Raw genomic sequence first — 14580 nt, 5'->3', positions numbered from 1 at the left:
AGTGTTTATTTTTTTTTTTAATACCCGACTGTTACTGCCATTGGGGGAGCGGGAGGCACTTGATACTGGCACATGGGGGAGGGGGGTTGGCACCTGATACTGGCACATGGGGGGGAGGGGGGTTGGCATCTGATACTGGCACATGGGGGGGAGAGGCACCTGATACTGGCACATGGATGGGGGGGGAGAGGCACTCGATACTGGCACTTTTTTTGGGGGGGGGAGATGGCACTATGATACTGGGACATGGGGAGGAGAAAGGCACTTGATACTGGCACGTGGGGGGGGTTGGCACTTGATACTGGCACGTGGGGGGGTTGGCACTTGATACTGGCACGTGGGGGGGTTTGGCACTTGATACTGGCACATGGGGGGAGAGGCACTTGATACTGCCACTTTTTTGGGGGGGGAGATGGCACTATGATACTGGGACATGGGGCGGGGGGGAGAGGCACTTGATACTGGCACATGGGGGGGGTTTGGCACTATGATACTGGCACATGGGGGGTGGGAAGGAGAGAGGCACTTGATACTGGCACATTGGGGGGGGGTGGCACTATGATACTGGGACATGTGGGGGGGGGAGAGGCACTTGATACTGGCACATGATGTGGGGGCATCTATGGGGACACTTACTGGCACATTATTGGGGGGCATTATGGGGGACACTAGGCCGGCAGCCTATCAGAGGCTGGACACTGAGGGGCATCTACTGGGGCACTATATATGGGGCATTTTATACTGGTACATTATGTGGGGCACTAGCAGGAAGGGTGGGGAGGAGCACTATGGGGGAATTTACTGGGGCACTATATAGGGGTATTTTATACTGGGACATTATGGGGGCACTATGGGGACATTAGCTCAACTGGGGGCATTACAAGGGGGTATTTTTTGCACTGTCATATTATAAGGAGAATTATTTCTACTGGGGGGGCATTATGGTGGGCTTTATTACTCCCCCATGGCATGACCCCCTAGTACCAGCACCAGCCTCACCCTGCTCTGCTATCCCTCTGCCCCTTCTCCAAATCCTTATTATGAAATCTTTCTCATTAGGATAAAGCACAACATCAGCTCCACCGAGCCCCCGGCCAAAGTGTGGAGGTGTCCGAGACCCCCAAGGGTCAAGCCAAGTAACTGTAAGTTTTCATGTGAAATATGTTTATGTTATACACATATAGCCTACACTGTGCCCCACAATATACAGTATACCGCTACACTGTGCCAAAGGAGTGGGGTTTACACAGGAGGAGGGAGGTGCGAAGCGCGCTGGGGGGTCCTTACAAATATTTGCTGTGGGGCCCAGTCACTTCTAGTTACGCCCCTGCTCCTTGAGCTGCAGCGGCAGAACGGCATCCCCCAACATAGGCTGATATGTGACGTTTCCACCCTTTGGAATTCCACCCTCCATATGTTGGACCGACTATACGAACAGAAAAAGGCCATAAACAATTTCTTGATGATGCAAGCGGACAGGAGTACTCCACTGTGTAACTTCGATGTCAGCCAATGGCAGCTCATGCGTGACACCTGCCGTTTGCTCAGGCCCTTTGAGGAGGCCACGTTATTTGTCAGTCGCCAGGGCTACGGGGTGAACAACGTCATTCCACTGGTTCATGTCCTGGAACAAATGCTGGAAAATCTGGCTGGTCAGGGGACTGGAGACGTGGTGCCTAGATTTCACGGCCACATGAGCCCTGTGGGGAATGAACTGGAGGAGGAGCTACAGGGCGATGAGGAAGATGAGGCAGAGGACCCAAACACACCGTGGCAGTATGCAGTGGAGATGGAGGCAGGGAGTCCCTCCGAGACATTCTATGTAGTCAGTTGGCCACTGCCTATTTGCGCCATCGTCCATCCTCTCGCAGGTCTGACCGGGGGGGCTCTCTGTGCTCACATTCCTCTGCCATGGCTGCTGTAGTGGGGTGGAGGGGTAGGAGCAGTTCCAGGTAAATCAGCAGCAACTTGAGTCTAGAGTCGCTGATGAGCAACTTTCTTCAGCCGCCTAGTGAATAAACTACTTACCAGCAGCTAGACCTGGAGCAGGACCTGAACCATCAGGTGGTGGCATACTTGGACAACACCCTGACACCCCACACTGAAGATCCGCTGGACTACTGGGCAGCCAAACTGGATTTGTGGCCGCAACTAGCAGAGTTTGCCCTGGAAAAGCTGTCCTGCCCGGCCAGTAGTGTGGCATCAGAGCGGGTGTTTAGTGCGGCGGGGGCCATAGTTACCCCAAGAAGAACTCGCCTGTCCACTCAAAATGTGGAGAGACTGAACTTTGTCAAGATGAATCAGGCGTAGATCAGCCAGGATTTCCACCCACCAATGCCTGATGCATCAGACTAGATCATCCATGGTGCCATGGTTTAACAAAAGAGTGTGGTTTCTTCTGGCTACCTGCCTCAGCTACTATTCTGATGCTGCCACCCGCCTGATGCCACACATCTGATGCCAAGTGCTCTTTCTTTCGCCCACCATCTTCAGCTGGTACTTGTATTGCCACCCACCTCCCCACTCTGTCACCAGGTCACTCTGTGGTCTCCTGATGCTGCTGCCACCTCCACACCATGTCACCTTGCCACTCTGTGGTCTCCTGATGCTGCTGCCACCTCCACACCATGTCACCTTGCCACTCTGTGGTCTCCTGATGCTGCTGTCACCTCCACACTATGTGTCACGGTCATATTGGTGTTTGACCGTGACACGGTTGCCGTGCAGACTGGTTGCCAGGGGCAATGTGTAGTTTGTGGTTTCGCACTTCCCCTTTAAGGTGTGCCTCCCTGCTGTTTGGTGAGCAAGGGGTTCATCTTCTGGCTAGTGGGAATTAAGGTGTTTCCTGGGTGTGGCCGGAAATAGCCGTTTTTTTACGCGAACCGGCCGAATCGAATTTTTAGAAAATTCGCTCATCTCTAGTCATAATCCGACTGAAACGTCCGGATACTCATAAGTGGCTACGTACTAAAATATGTGTATTCTTCTGTATGTTAATTTTCTTGAATGTAGTTCACACATATCTACTGCTGAGATCATGAAGACAGACTTCACACGACTACAAAAGGTCAAGATAAAGATGATTACGTGAAGAACAAAACAAATGCAAAAACTGTCATCTATCTCATATCTATCTATTTATCTAATATTTATCTATTTATCTAATATCTATCTAGCTCATATCTATATATCTTTCTAGCATCTATCTATCTTTTTATCTTTCTATCCATCCGTCCATCCATCTATGTGACAGCCCCCCTGATCTTTTGCTATGACAAAATGCTTCTGTGCACCATCATCAAACTCCTGCTCCAAATCCCAGCATCCATGCCTTTCATTGTACCTGAGCTCGGATAGATCCATAATGTAAAATAAACTCTGTCTATAGACAAGATCTCTGGATGGAGAAATATTTTGGAAAAATGCTAAAAAAAAAAACGTGTATTGATCAATATTATGTGCTACAATGTATCCATCCAATGTCTCATATTGTTAAATGTTTCCATTCCTTAGTGACACATACCTTTAGCATATCCCACTGTTTGTCTGTCTTCCATATGTTCCATCTATTTCAAGCTATGTTAATATGCCAATATTACTCTGTTACTTATTAACCCCCTGGCTGCTTTATTCATGGGGTCAGGTCATCATGACATCTTCATAGATCAGATAAGGGATCTATGATATAAATAACAAAGTTATCGAGATTCCCTGTTTTACTGAGGACGGCGACACAAAGAGAACGGTGAGGAATTTGTTTCATTGGCTTTTGTGTCACATTTCATTTTTAGCCATTTTAGACAAAGTTATCATCATTTATATACAGAACTTCATATGGCCTTCACTTTATATGGAATTGAGGCCTGGGATACTTATATGGGTGGGTTACAAGGGCCCTTTAAATCTCAATCACACATTAATTATTATGTCATCAGCGCACCTAAGAAATCAGAGGGAGGGAGGTGATCACGTTTGTGACCATATTACACCAAAATCAAATTGTAGTCCAGTTTTGGGCATTTAAAATGTGGTAATCTGGCCAAGTAAAAGATGAAACACACCAATACCATAATCAAAGCATCTATGATTTTTAAACGCTCTGCTGGCTATCAGTGAATAGAAACATTATCATCCTGGTCTAGTCCTGTCTATGACTTTAGGTATTAGTATTTAAAAAAAAAAAACTCCAAAAGAAGCCTTACTCTGTCCAATCCTTTGCCATTTCAGGGCTCCCTTACGGTTTTTGTTTTTGGTGCTGGAATGATGAAAACCCCTGACTACCCATGTGATTGCTGCAGCCAATCACTTGCATCAGTCAGGTACTTTATTTCTGCAGTGCCAGCCTCTCTGCAGTGATGGTGTCTCCAACTACCATGCATGACCGCTGAGGCTGCAGTGATCACATGGCGTAGTCAGGGACATCAATGCTGGACCTCCAGAAACAAAGACTGGAACAGCAGCTCTGGAACAGCTGGTGAGTTCTGCCTTTACCTAAATTTAAAAGGAACCTGTCACCGTGAAAATGAAAAGTAATGTGAAGTCGAGGAGGCGGTCCTATCAGTGATTGACAGCTCTCTCTGTATACACAGTCATAGAGGGAAGGCTGTCAATCACTGATAGGACCGCCTCCTCATAGAGGGAAGGCTGTCAATCACTGATAGGACCGCCTCCTCATAGAGGGAAGGCTGTCAATCACTGATAGGACCGCCTCCTCATAGAGGGAAGGCTGTCAATCACTGATAGGACCGCCTCCTGGACTTCAAAGCCCAGAAGGAGTAGGAATTTAAATGAATAAATTCCAAGTTTTACTGGATCTTTCCCCAGAAAACTATACATCAATCTGCTCAGCTCCTCCTGCTCTATAACATGCTGCTTGCAGCTCAGACACCATGTTCAATGTAACCGGTTCCCTTATTGATCAAAGACCGAACTGGCCCTTTAAATGGCTGAAATGGCAGCCGAGAGTAGGTTCCTTAAGCACAAACTTAAATCCAACCTCCTATGTTCCAGACAGAAGATGCGACTGCCACTGCTTGTCTTGTTTTCTGTCTCCACGACGGTCACCTTCAAAAATGACAAACAGAAGAAAGATGACTGCGGCGGTCAGTGGGACGGCAGCAACTTACCCAAGGCCAGTATGCACTTTGTTGTCTCCCTATATAAATTGGTGTCTTCCAAGACGGCAAATGCCCCTCCCAACTTCTTCCTCTCACCATTCAGCATCTACACCACGCTGGCCATGTTAGGTCTCGGGGCAAGATCCTCAACTCAGCAGCAGATTCTGGATGCCATGTGTTTGAATGCCAGTCAAGCCGACAAAATCTTGAAGGACGACTTTAAGAACTTCCTTGAAAAAAGTAGAACAAAACAAGGAGAGGTGGAGTTCAGATTTTCCAACTGGCTCTTCCTAGATAAATCCTTTTCCCTTGACACCCAATACCATCAGGACCTGGTCAACTACTACAGAACCTACATCTACGTCATTAACTTCAAGGATCCATTGAAGGCAGAGAGAATTATCAACGAGAAAATCAGCGGCCATTCAGATGGCAAAATAGAAGACTTGGTCAGCAACGTGAACAGATGGACGCTGATGTTTCTGATAGACTATGTAAACTTTAATGGTGAGTCACAGAGTAGTCAATTAAGCTCCTACACCCAAAGCAAAACCTACAACCAGAACCCCCCCCCCCCCCCTCCCCCTTCCCTCAACATTTATAATACTGGTGTCTGATGTGGAAAAGGGACCATTGGACAACCTCAGGCATGAGGGCCAGGTGCAGCTGCTACCCTTGCATACTCTATAGCTGCACCCTTCACTTATCCTAAGGGGCTGTTGCTGTGGACAACCCCTACATGGGCTCAGCAGAAGATACCTAGAGATATTTATAAGAAATGGCCAGTAATGCGGGTGGACACCAGTACCAGGGGCCCAAGTGCAAAAACAGTATATGGGCGCCTTGAATTCCAATGGAGGATTTAATGTTATCTATTGTATAGCCACCCCTGACCTCACCTGAAGGAAACTAGTCATAGCAGGTACCTGACAGATACACACTTGTGATGTCACTGCAGCTCACATGACACATGGATATTTGTGATGTCACAAGTGCTTACCTCACAGATACACACTTGTGATGTCATAGCAGTTACCTGCCTAAAACCTGTGGTGATGTCACAAGTGCTTACCTCACAGATACACACTTGTGATGTCATAGCAGTTACCTGCCTAAAACCTGTTGTGATGTCACAAATGCTTACCTCACAGATACACATTTGTGGTGTCATATTAGTTACGTGACAGATACAGCTTTGTGATGACACAATAGTCTCCTGACAGATACAGATCCTTGTTCTCTTGCTGAATGGATGGGCAGGATTGCCTATAGGCTCGGCCTTGGGAGCATAACCTCCAGGCACTGGATCATGGGTGATGATGTAATTTTACACCATTTCCACTCTTGTTTCACCAGCAAAATGGGAAACCCCTTTCACCTTCCAAGGGACCAAACGTGGACTTTTCAAGGTGAACAAGTTAAAAACGATCGAGGTTAAAATGATGCATCAAGTGGGACAATTCAAGACCTTCAAGGACCATGCGCATGACTGTGTGGTGGTTCAGGTCCCATACACCGACCAGCTCGTTCTGCTTCTTATTGTGCCGAATAATGGAGATCTCGATGAAGTGGAAAACCAGTTATCCATACGGCTCATAGAACGGTATTTAAACAAAGCTAAGACCAGGTGAGTGACCACATTTTTGGGCACAAGCTGAATGTTTTGTTTTTTTTGCATGGAATAAAACACTAAATTATGTTACAATGTAACTACTGATTTCTATTATTTTACAATCGTAGTCTGCTGGATCTCTACATCCCCAAAGTATTTGTACAAAAGAAGTGAATGTGCAGAGTGCTCTGATGAAAATGGGGATACTACAAGTGTTTAATGAAACCGCAGATCTGTCTGGGATCTCAAAGAAACCAGGGCTGAAAGTGTCTGGAGTAAGTAACAGGAGCAAAGGATTGTTCTATAGAAGCAGTACAGCAAACTAATAGTAATCACACAGTGGAGTCACATTGTTCTGACCAGCAGCTAATATCCAGAGTAACCACTGTGGGCAGCACGGAGAGCAGCTAAGAGGTCCGGAGTGACTCCATAAGGTCCTGGTAGGTGGTCAAAGGTATCTGGAGCCATGCTGCCTGCAGTGCATCCCACAGCTGCTCAAGGGTGCGTGGGGGGGATCCATCCAGATGGTCCCACAGATGCTCAATTGTGTTCAAGTCTGGGGAATCAGGGGTCAGGGTAGTACTTGGAAGTCTTGGTCATGGTCTTCCAACCAATGTCAGACATTTCTAGTCATGTGACAAGTCTCATTGTCTTGCTGGAAAATCCCATGTGCCCCAGGAAATACAATCAGCATCTAGGGGTGTACATGATCTTCAGGGATGGCTTCATGCACAGATCTGTTGAGAGTGCCTTCTACATGGATGAGTGGCCCACAGAATGCCACAAAAACCTCCCCGAGACCATAACGCTGCCCCCACCAGCTTGTGTTCATCCAGCAATGGCTGCAGGGTGTTCCCTCTCTGATGTTTCTCTCCTGACACAGCAACGTCCATCTATTCTATGAAGTAGAAAACGTGACTCATCGGAGAAGACAACCCTTTACCAACCAGCGGAGGTCCGATTCTTATACTGCAGGGAAAATTGAAGCCTTTTCTGCCGATGCAACTTCATTAGCAGAGGAGCAGTGACCGTCCGTCTGCTCCGGGGCCCCATACGCAGTAGGTTCTCTGAACTGTTGTGTTAGACTCATGTCTGGTCCCCCTGGTTTATTTTGGCGGTGAGCTGCTCCACCTTAAGGTGTCCTTTGCCCTCGAGCACCTCTCTAGCCGACGTTAACACTCAATGACACGTGTTGCTCCACAGTTTCCATTTCCCTTATTCACAATGGTGACATTTGTCCGCTTTCCATACACTTTCACCACCGCAGAACAAGAACAGTTCACAAACTGCGCAGGTTTAGAAATCTTTTTGGAAGTCTGATGAATCACCCCTTTTACCCATGACAGCTACGCACACCTTATATACCCACCAAGCCACGTGACCAAACAGGACCCCCTTCGTGAGCTACACGCTGCCGAGGTCATAAGTAGGAAGTGATCAGAATAATGGGACTCCACTGTGTATATGCTTGTATTATAGTAGTTATATTCTTGTACATAGGAGCAGTATTATAGTAGTTATATTCTTGTACATAGGAGCAGTATTATAGTAGTTATATTCTTGTACAAAGGAGCAGTATTATAGTAGTTATATTCTTATACATAGGAGCAGTATTATAGTAGTTATATTCTTATACATAGGAGGCAGTATTATAGTAGTTATATTCTTGTACATAGGAGCAGTATTATAGTAGATATATTCTTGTACATAGGAGCAGTATTATAGTAGTTATATTCTTGTACATAGGAGGCAGTATTATAGTAGTTATATTCTTGTACATAGGAGCAGTATTATAGTAGTTATATTCTTGTACATAGGAGCAGTATTATAGTAGTTATATTCTTGTACATAGGAGCAGTATTATAGTAGTTATATTCTTATACATAGGAGGCAGTATTATAGTAGTTATATTCTTATACATAGGAGGCAGTATTATAGCAGTTATATTCTGGTACATAGGAGGCAGTATTATAGGAGTTATATTCTTGTACATAGGAGGCAGTATTATAGTAGTTATATTCTTGTACATAGGAGCAGTATTATAGTAGTTATATTCTTGTACATAGGAGCAGTATTATAGTAGTTATATTCTTGTACATAGGAGCAGTATTAAAGGTAGATATATTCCTGTACATAGGAGCAGTATTATAGTAGTTACATTCTTGTACATAGGAGCAGTATTATAGTAGTTATATTCTTGTACATAGGGGGCAGTATTATAGTAGTTATATTCTTGTACATAGGAGCAGTATTATAGTAATTATATTCTTGTACATAGGAGCAGTATTATAGTTATATTCTTGTACATAGGAGCAGTATTATAGTAGTTATATTCTTGTACATAGGAGCACTATTATAGTTATATTCTTGTACATAGGAGCAGTATTATAGTAATTATATTCTTGTACATAGGAGCAGTATTATAGTAGTTATATTCTTGTACATAGGAGCAGTATTATAGTAATTATATTCTTGTACATAGGAGGCAGTATTATAGTAGCTATACTCTTGTACATAGGAGCAGTATTATAGTAATTATATTCTTGTACATAGGAGGCAGTATTATAGTAGCTATACTCTTGTACATAGAAGCAGTATTATAGTAGTTATATTCTTGTACATCATACAGTATATATATGTCAGTTACTGGACTCTTTTTTTCTATCTCTAGATTTTGCACAAGACTTTGATTAATATTGTTGAGAACTATACAGAATCCACTGAAGGTGGAATCGTAAACGTTTTTACTCTTCCCAGTGCTTTAGAATTTAGAATTGATCGACCATTTCTTGCCTTGGTGTACAACAAGCCTATGAACACTATTGAGCTATTAGGGAGAGTTATAGATCCTTCAGAGGATTAGGTTTTCCTTCTTGTTCTGTGTCTACACTGTGGGAAAGGATGAGACTTACTGTAAAATAAAGTTTCTCCCTGAACAACTGTGTATTTTGTGTGCGAGTCTATTTATTCTTCTCTAGAGATCTGTGAATCAGAAACATCATTGGGTTTTCACATATCTGTCACCTGCATTGCAGTCTTTAGAAATAATTATTTTAATTAGCATCAATAACTAACATTTGGAGTTGAAGAGGTTGTCCGGGTTCAGAGCTGAACCTGGACATATCCCTATTTTCACCCCCCGGCCCCCCTGATATGAGCATCGGAGCATTTTATGCTCTGATGCTCCCCCTTACCCTGTGCTATACAGGGCTTTTTTACACTGTCAGGCAGAGGCTTCCGCCTAGCACTGTTGCTGGTGACGTCACCGGCTCTGATGGGCGGGCTTTAGAGCTGCCCTGGCCGTTTTTCAGGCTAGGGCAGCGCTAAAACCCGCCCATTAGTGCCGGTGATGTCACCGGGCTCACTGCTGGGCTGAACCCTCCACCTACCTTTCCCCAAGGAGAGCCCGATACGTCACAGGAACTGCTAAAAAAAAAAGCTTTTTCACTGCGCAATTCAGTGCATGGCAAAAGGGGAGCATCTGAGCATGAAATGCTTCGATGTTCATATTAGGGTGGCTGCCTGGGTAAAAATGGGGGAATGTCCGGGTTCAGCTCTTAACCCGGACAACCCCTTTAAGGGAAAATAAATGTCGTATTAGAATAGCCACACACTGCTACTGCTTTGAAACTCTTCTATGTAAAATATAGAGAAACTCAGACGTTTACTGAAGGCAGATTTATTATATTATGAAGGTCAATGAGAGCTCCCCCTAGTGGCGGCTGCAGGCAAGCAGAATGTTTCACAAACACAATATTCCAGGGCAGATCAACCTTGAGGAGGGTGCAATGAAGCTGCAGCTTCTCTTTCTTATTGTGTTAGGGGTCTGTATTAAAGGAGGTCTAATGTGGGGTATGTATTTAAAGGGGTTGTCGTCTCACTTCAGCAAATGGCATTTATCATGTAGAGAAAGTTAATACAAGGCGCTTACTTATGTATTGTGATCGTCCATATTGTCTCTTTTGCTGTCTTGATTCATTTTTCACATCACATCACACACTGCTTGTTTCTAAGGGTTAAGGTAAACTGATTATATATTACACAGATATGAGCCGTTGGGGTTTAAGGTACCTAGAGTTAGAAAAGACAATTTTGGAATAGTGGTCACCTTTAATATTTAACTTTTATTATTAAAAAATAAATAAAATAAATGCCCTAAAATGAGGTGCAGAATTTGAAGGAGCAGGGTGGAACCACCCTACTCTAGGTGAGTATACTGAGACTCTAAGGAGGGAGGGAGGAAAGGGAGGGAGGGATGCTGGGTCTCAGCCCCTAATAGCGCCCTGTTAAAGGAGCCCTATTTCCGTTCACCACCACCTCCTAACCAAAGCCCTCAGTTCTCCCTAAGCAGTGCTCTGACTGCCCAGCTTCGTCCTGACAGGGAGCAAGTGAGGGGGGAGGTAGTCCCTAGATGTCGTTGTAGTACACCACCTGCGATACGCCACCAGGTCCCTGGGGGCGATCGCTAGTCGTACACTAGACCTGTGAGGATAGTGTCCTGAAAAACAATATATGTGTGGGTGTCAAGGTTGAACACCCCACATATGTAATCGTTGATGATGCTGAGAAGCTCAATAACCATGGGTGGCCCGACGCGTTTCCCTGTTGTGTTACAGTTCGTCAGGGGCCCCAAGAAATGGATATAAGCAACAATAGGGGTGACTTGTCCACCAGTTGGGACAGTTCACCAAATCACACTTAAATTGTAAACAGCACGGTTATTAGCAGCTGATATGTATCATTAAAATTTCAAGCAACCCCCATAGTGTGGCATTATAACGAGCCGCAGTCACAGATGGGGGTGAAGAGAGGTACTTAGCTCGTCAGGAGTCACCGGTCAGTGGACCTGTCCCTGCGATGCAGACTGGTTCCTGTTCTTGCACAGTCTGTGTGCTGGATCCCGCGTGTGGCAGTGCAGCCACACGCGGGATCCAGCACACAGACTGTGCAAGAACAGGAACCAGTCTGCATCGCAGGGACAGGTCCACTGACCGGTGACTCCTGACGAGCTAAGTACCTCTCTTCACCCCCATCTGTGACTGCGGCTCGTTATAATGCCACACTATGGGGGTTGCTTGAAATTTTAATGATACATATCAGCTGCTAATAACCGTGCTGTTTACAATTTAAGTGTGATTTGGTGAACTGTCCCAACTGGTGGACAAGTCACCCCTATTGTTGCTTATATCCATTTCTTGGGGCCCCTGACGAACTGTAACACAACAGGGAAACGCGTCGGGCCACCCATGGTTATTGAGCTTCTCAGCATCATCAACGATTACATATGTGGGGTGTTCAACCTTGACACCCACACATATATTGTTTTTCAGGACACTATCCTCACAGGTCTAGTGTACGACTAGCGATCGCCCCCAGGGACCTGGTGGCGTATCGCAGGTGGTGTACTACAACGACATCTAGGGACTACCTCCCCCCTCACTTGCTCCCTGTCAGGACGAAGCTGGGCAGTCAGAGCACTGCTTAGGGAGAACTGAGGGCTTTGGTTAGGAGGTGGTGGTGAACGGAAATAGGGCTCCTTTAACAGGGCGCTATTAGGGGCTGAGACCCAGCATCCCTCCCTCCCTTTCCTCCCTCCCTCCTTAGAGTCTCAGTATACTCACCTAGAGTAGGGTGGTTCCACCCTGCTCCTTCAAATTCTGCACCTCATTTTAGGGCATTTATTTTATTTTTTAATAATAAAAGTTAAGGTAAACTGTTTGAAGGTTTTTTGAGAGATGCTACCTTGAAATACCTCAATGAAAATAAGCAAATAACTCCATATCAGCTTCACGAGGGATCGGCCATGTCAGACTAATTTACTCAGTTTCTATGAGGAGGTAAGTTCTATACCGCGGCGAATCAATGGATGTTGTATATCTGGACTTCTCCAAAGCATTTGACACTGAACCACATAAAAGGTTAGTATATAAAATGAGAATGCTCGGACTAGGAGAAAACGTCTGTATGTGGGTAAGTAACTGGCTGAGGGATAGAAAACAGAGGGTGGTTATTAACGGTACACACTCCGATTGGGTCACTGTCACTAGTGGGGTACCTCATGGGTCAGTATCAAGCCCTATTCTCTTCAATATATTTATTAATGATCTTGTAGAAGGCTTGCACAGTAAAATATCAATTTTTGCAGATAAACTGTGTAAAGTAATTAACATGGAATAAGACAGTATATTGTGTGTGTGTATATATATATTTATATTTATACTACAGAGGACAGTATAATGTATATATACTACAGAGGACAGTATACTGTATATATACACTACAGAGGACAGTATACTACTACAGATGGATCTGGATAGATTGGAGGCTTGGGCAGAGAAGAGGCAGATGAGGTTTAACACTGACAAATGTAAAGTTATGCACATGGGAAGGAATAATGCAAGTCACCCGTACATACTAAATGGTAAAACACTGGGTAACACTGACATGGAAAAGGACCTAGGAATTTTTATAAACAGCAAACTAAGCTGTAGAAACCAGTGTCAGGCAGCTGCTGCCAAGGCCAATAAGATAATGGGTTGCATCAAAAGGGGCATAGATGCCCGTGATGAGAACATAGTCCTGCCACTTTACAAATCACTAGTCAGACCAGACATGGAGGACTGTGTACAGTTCTGGGCTCCTGTGAACAAGGCAGACATAGCAGAGCTGGAGAGGGTTCAGAGGAGGGCAATTAAAGTAATAACTGGAATGTGGGGACTACAATACCCTGAAAGATTATCAGAATTATTCACTTTAGAAAAAAGACGACTGAGGGGAGATCTAATTACCGTATTTTTCGCCCCATAAGACAGTGCGTCTTATGGGGCGAAAAATACGGTAATTAGATCTCCCCAAAAGTGCCCCTGCGTCTTATGGGGCGAATGCTGGCAATTTACATCGCAGACTGCGACGTATTAGTGAGGAGGGAGGAAGGAGGAGGGACTGTAGTAGGCGGGGAGAGCGGCGGGCAGTGCAGGTACTGTACTCTGGCCCCGCCGCTCAGTATGTACTGTATTATACGTAGTGTTAATTATCAGATCTAAACTGAATAATGATGCGCTCCCCCTGCTCCCCATGTGTACCGTACTTACATGTCACGCTCCTCTAGTAAGCACTAGCAGGCAGGCCGGGCGGCCGTAACTCACGGAGGTCACGTGAATGAAGTAGGCGGAGCACACACATGACCTCCATGAGTTACTGCCGCCCGGCCTGCCTGCTAGTGCTTACTAGAGGAGCGTGACATGTAAGTACGGTACACATGGGGAGCAGGGGGAGCGCATCATTATTCAGTTTAGATCTGATAATTAACACTACGTATAATACAGTACATACTGAGCGGCGGGGCCAGAGTACAGTACCTGCACGGCCCCGCCCCTCTCCCCGCCTACTTCAGACCCTCCCTAGGAATCTGTGAATGGGATAATGATGGGGGGGGGTCTGTGGATGGCATTATGATGGTGGGGGGGGGGATCGTTGGATGGCATTATGATGGTGGGGGGGATCTGTGGATGGCATTATAATGCCATCCACAGACCCCCCATCATAATGCCATCCACAGATCCCCCTATAACAGTGCCATCCACAAATCCCCCATAATAGTGTCATGCACAGACCGCCATTAGTTTAAACCCACCAAAAGCACACCTTTTGGTTAAAAAATATTTTTTTCTTATTTTCCTCCTCAAAAACCTAGGTGCGTCTTATAGGGCGAAAAATGCGGTATGTATAAATATATCAGGGGTCAGTACAGAGATCTCTCCCATCATCTATTTATCCCTAGGACTGTGACGAGGGGACATCCTCTGCGTCTGGAGGAAAGAAGGTTTGTACACAAACATAGAAGAGGATTCT

The 14580-nt window shown here is 45.3% G+C and overlaps 1 protein-coding gene across 1 annotated transcript; it reads left to right on the top strand.

Annotated features, from left to right (window-relative positions):
* The first annotated feature begins 3730 nt into the window (after window positions 1–3730).
* On the top strand, window positions 3731–9539 carry LOC122921706 (alpha-1-antiproteinase-like). The gene is made up of 5 exons (XM_044271884.1): window positions 3731–3745; window positions 5011–5624; window positions 6474–6744; window positions 6858–7004; window positions 9401–9539. Exons 2-4 carry the CDS (start codon window positions 5018–5020, stop codon window positions 6901–6903), a joined length of 924 nt encoding a protein of 307 aa, XP_044127819.1. The 5' UTR covers window positions 3731–3745; window positions 5011–5017; the 3' UTR covers window positions 6904–7004; window positions 9401–9539.
* Window positions 9540–14580: the final 5041 nt, after the last annotated feature.

This window comes from Bufo gargarizans, chromosome 11 (assembly GCF_014858855.1).
Source record: "Bufo gargarizans isolate SCDJY-AF-19 chromosome 11, ASM1485885v1, whole genome shotgun sequence".
NCBI classification, from domain to species: Eukaryota; Metazoa; Chordata; class Amphibia; order Anura; family Bufonidae; genus Bufo; species Bufo gargarizans.
The sequence above is the reverse complement of the archived record's forward strand: the minus strand, read 5'-3'. Positions and strand labels throughout refer to the sequence as shown.

Bases quoted from the DNA above. Each gene is read 5' to 3' on its own strand.
- LOC122921706 (XM_044271884.1), top strand. From the start codon at position 5,018: ATGCGACTGCCACTGCTTGTCTTGTTTTCTGTCTCCACGACGGTCACC. The intron at 5,625-6,473 runs GTGAGTCACAGA...TTGTTTCACCAG, and splicing joins AGACTATGTAAACTTTAATG to CAAAATGGGAAACCCCTTTC. The intron at 6,745-6,857 runs GTGAGTGACCAC...TTACAATCGTAG, and splicing joins TTAAACAAAGCTAAGACCAG to TCTGCTGGATCTCTACATCC.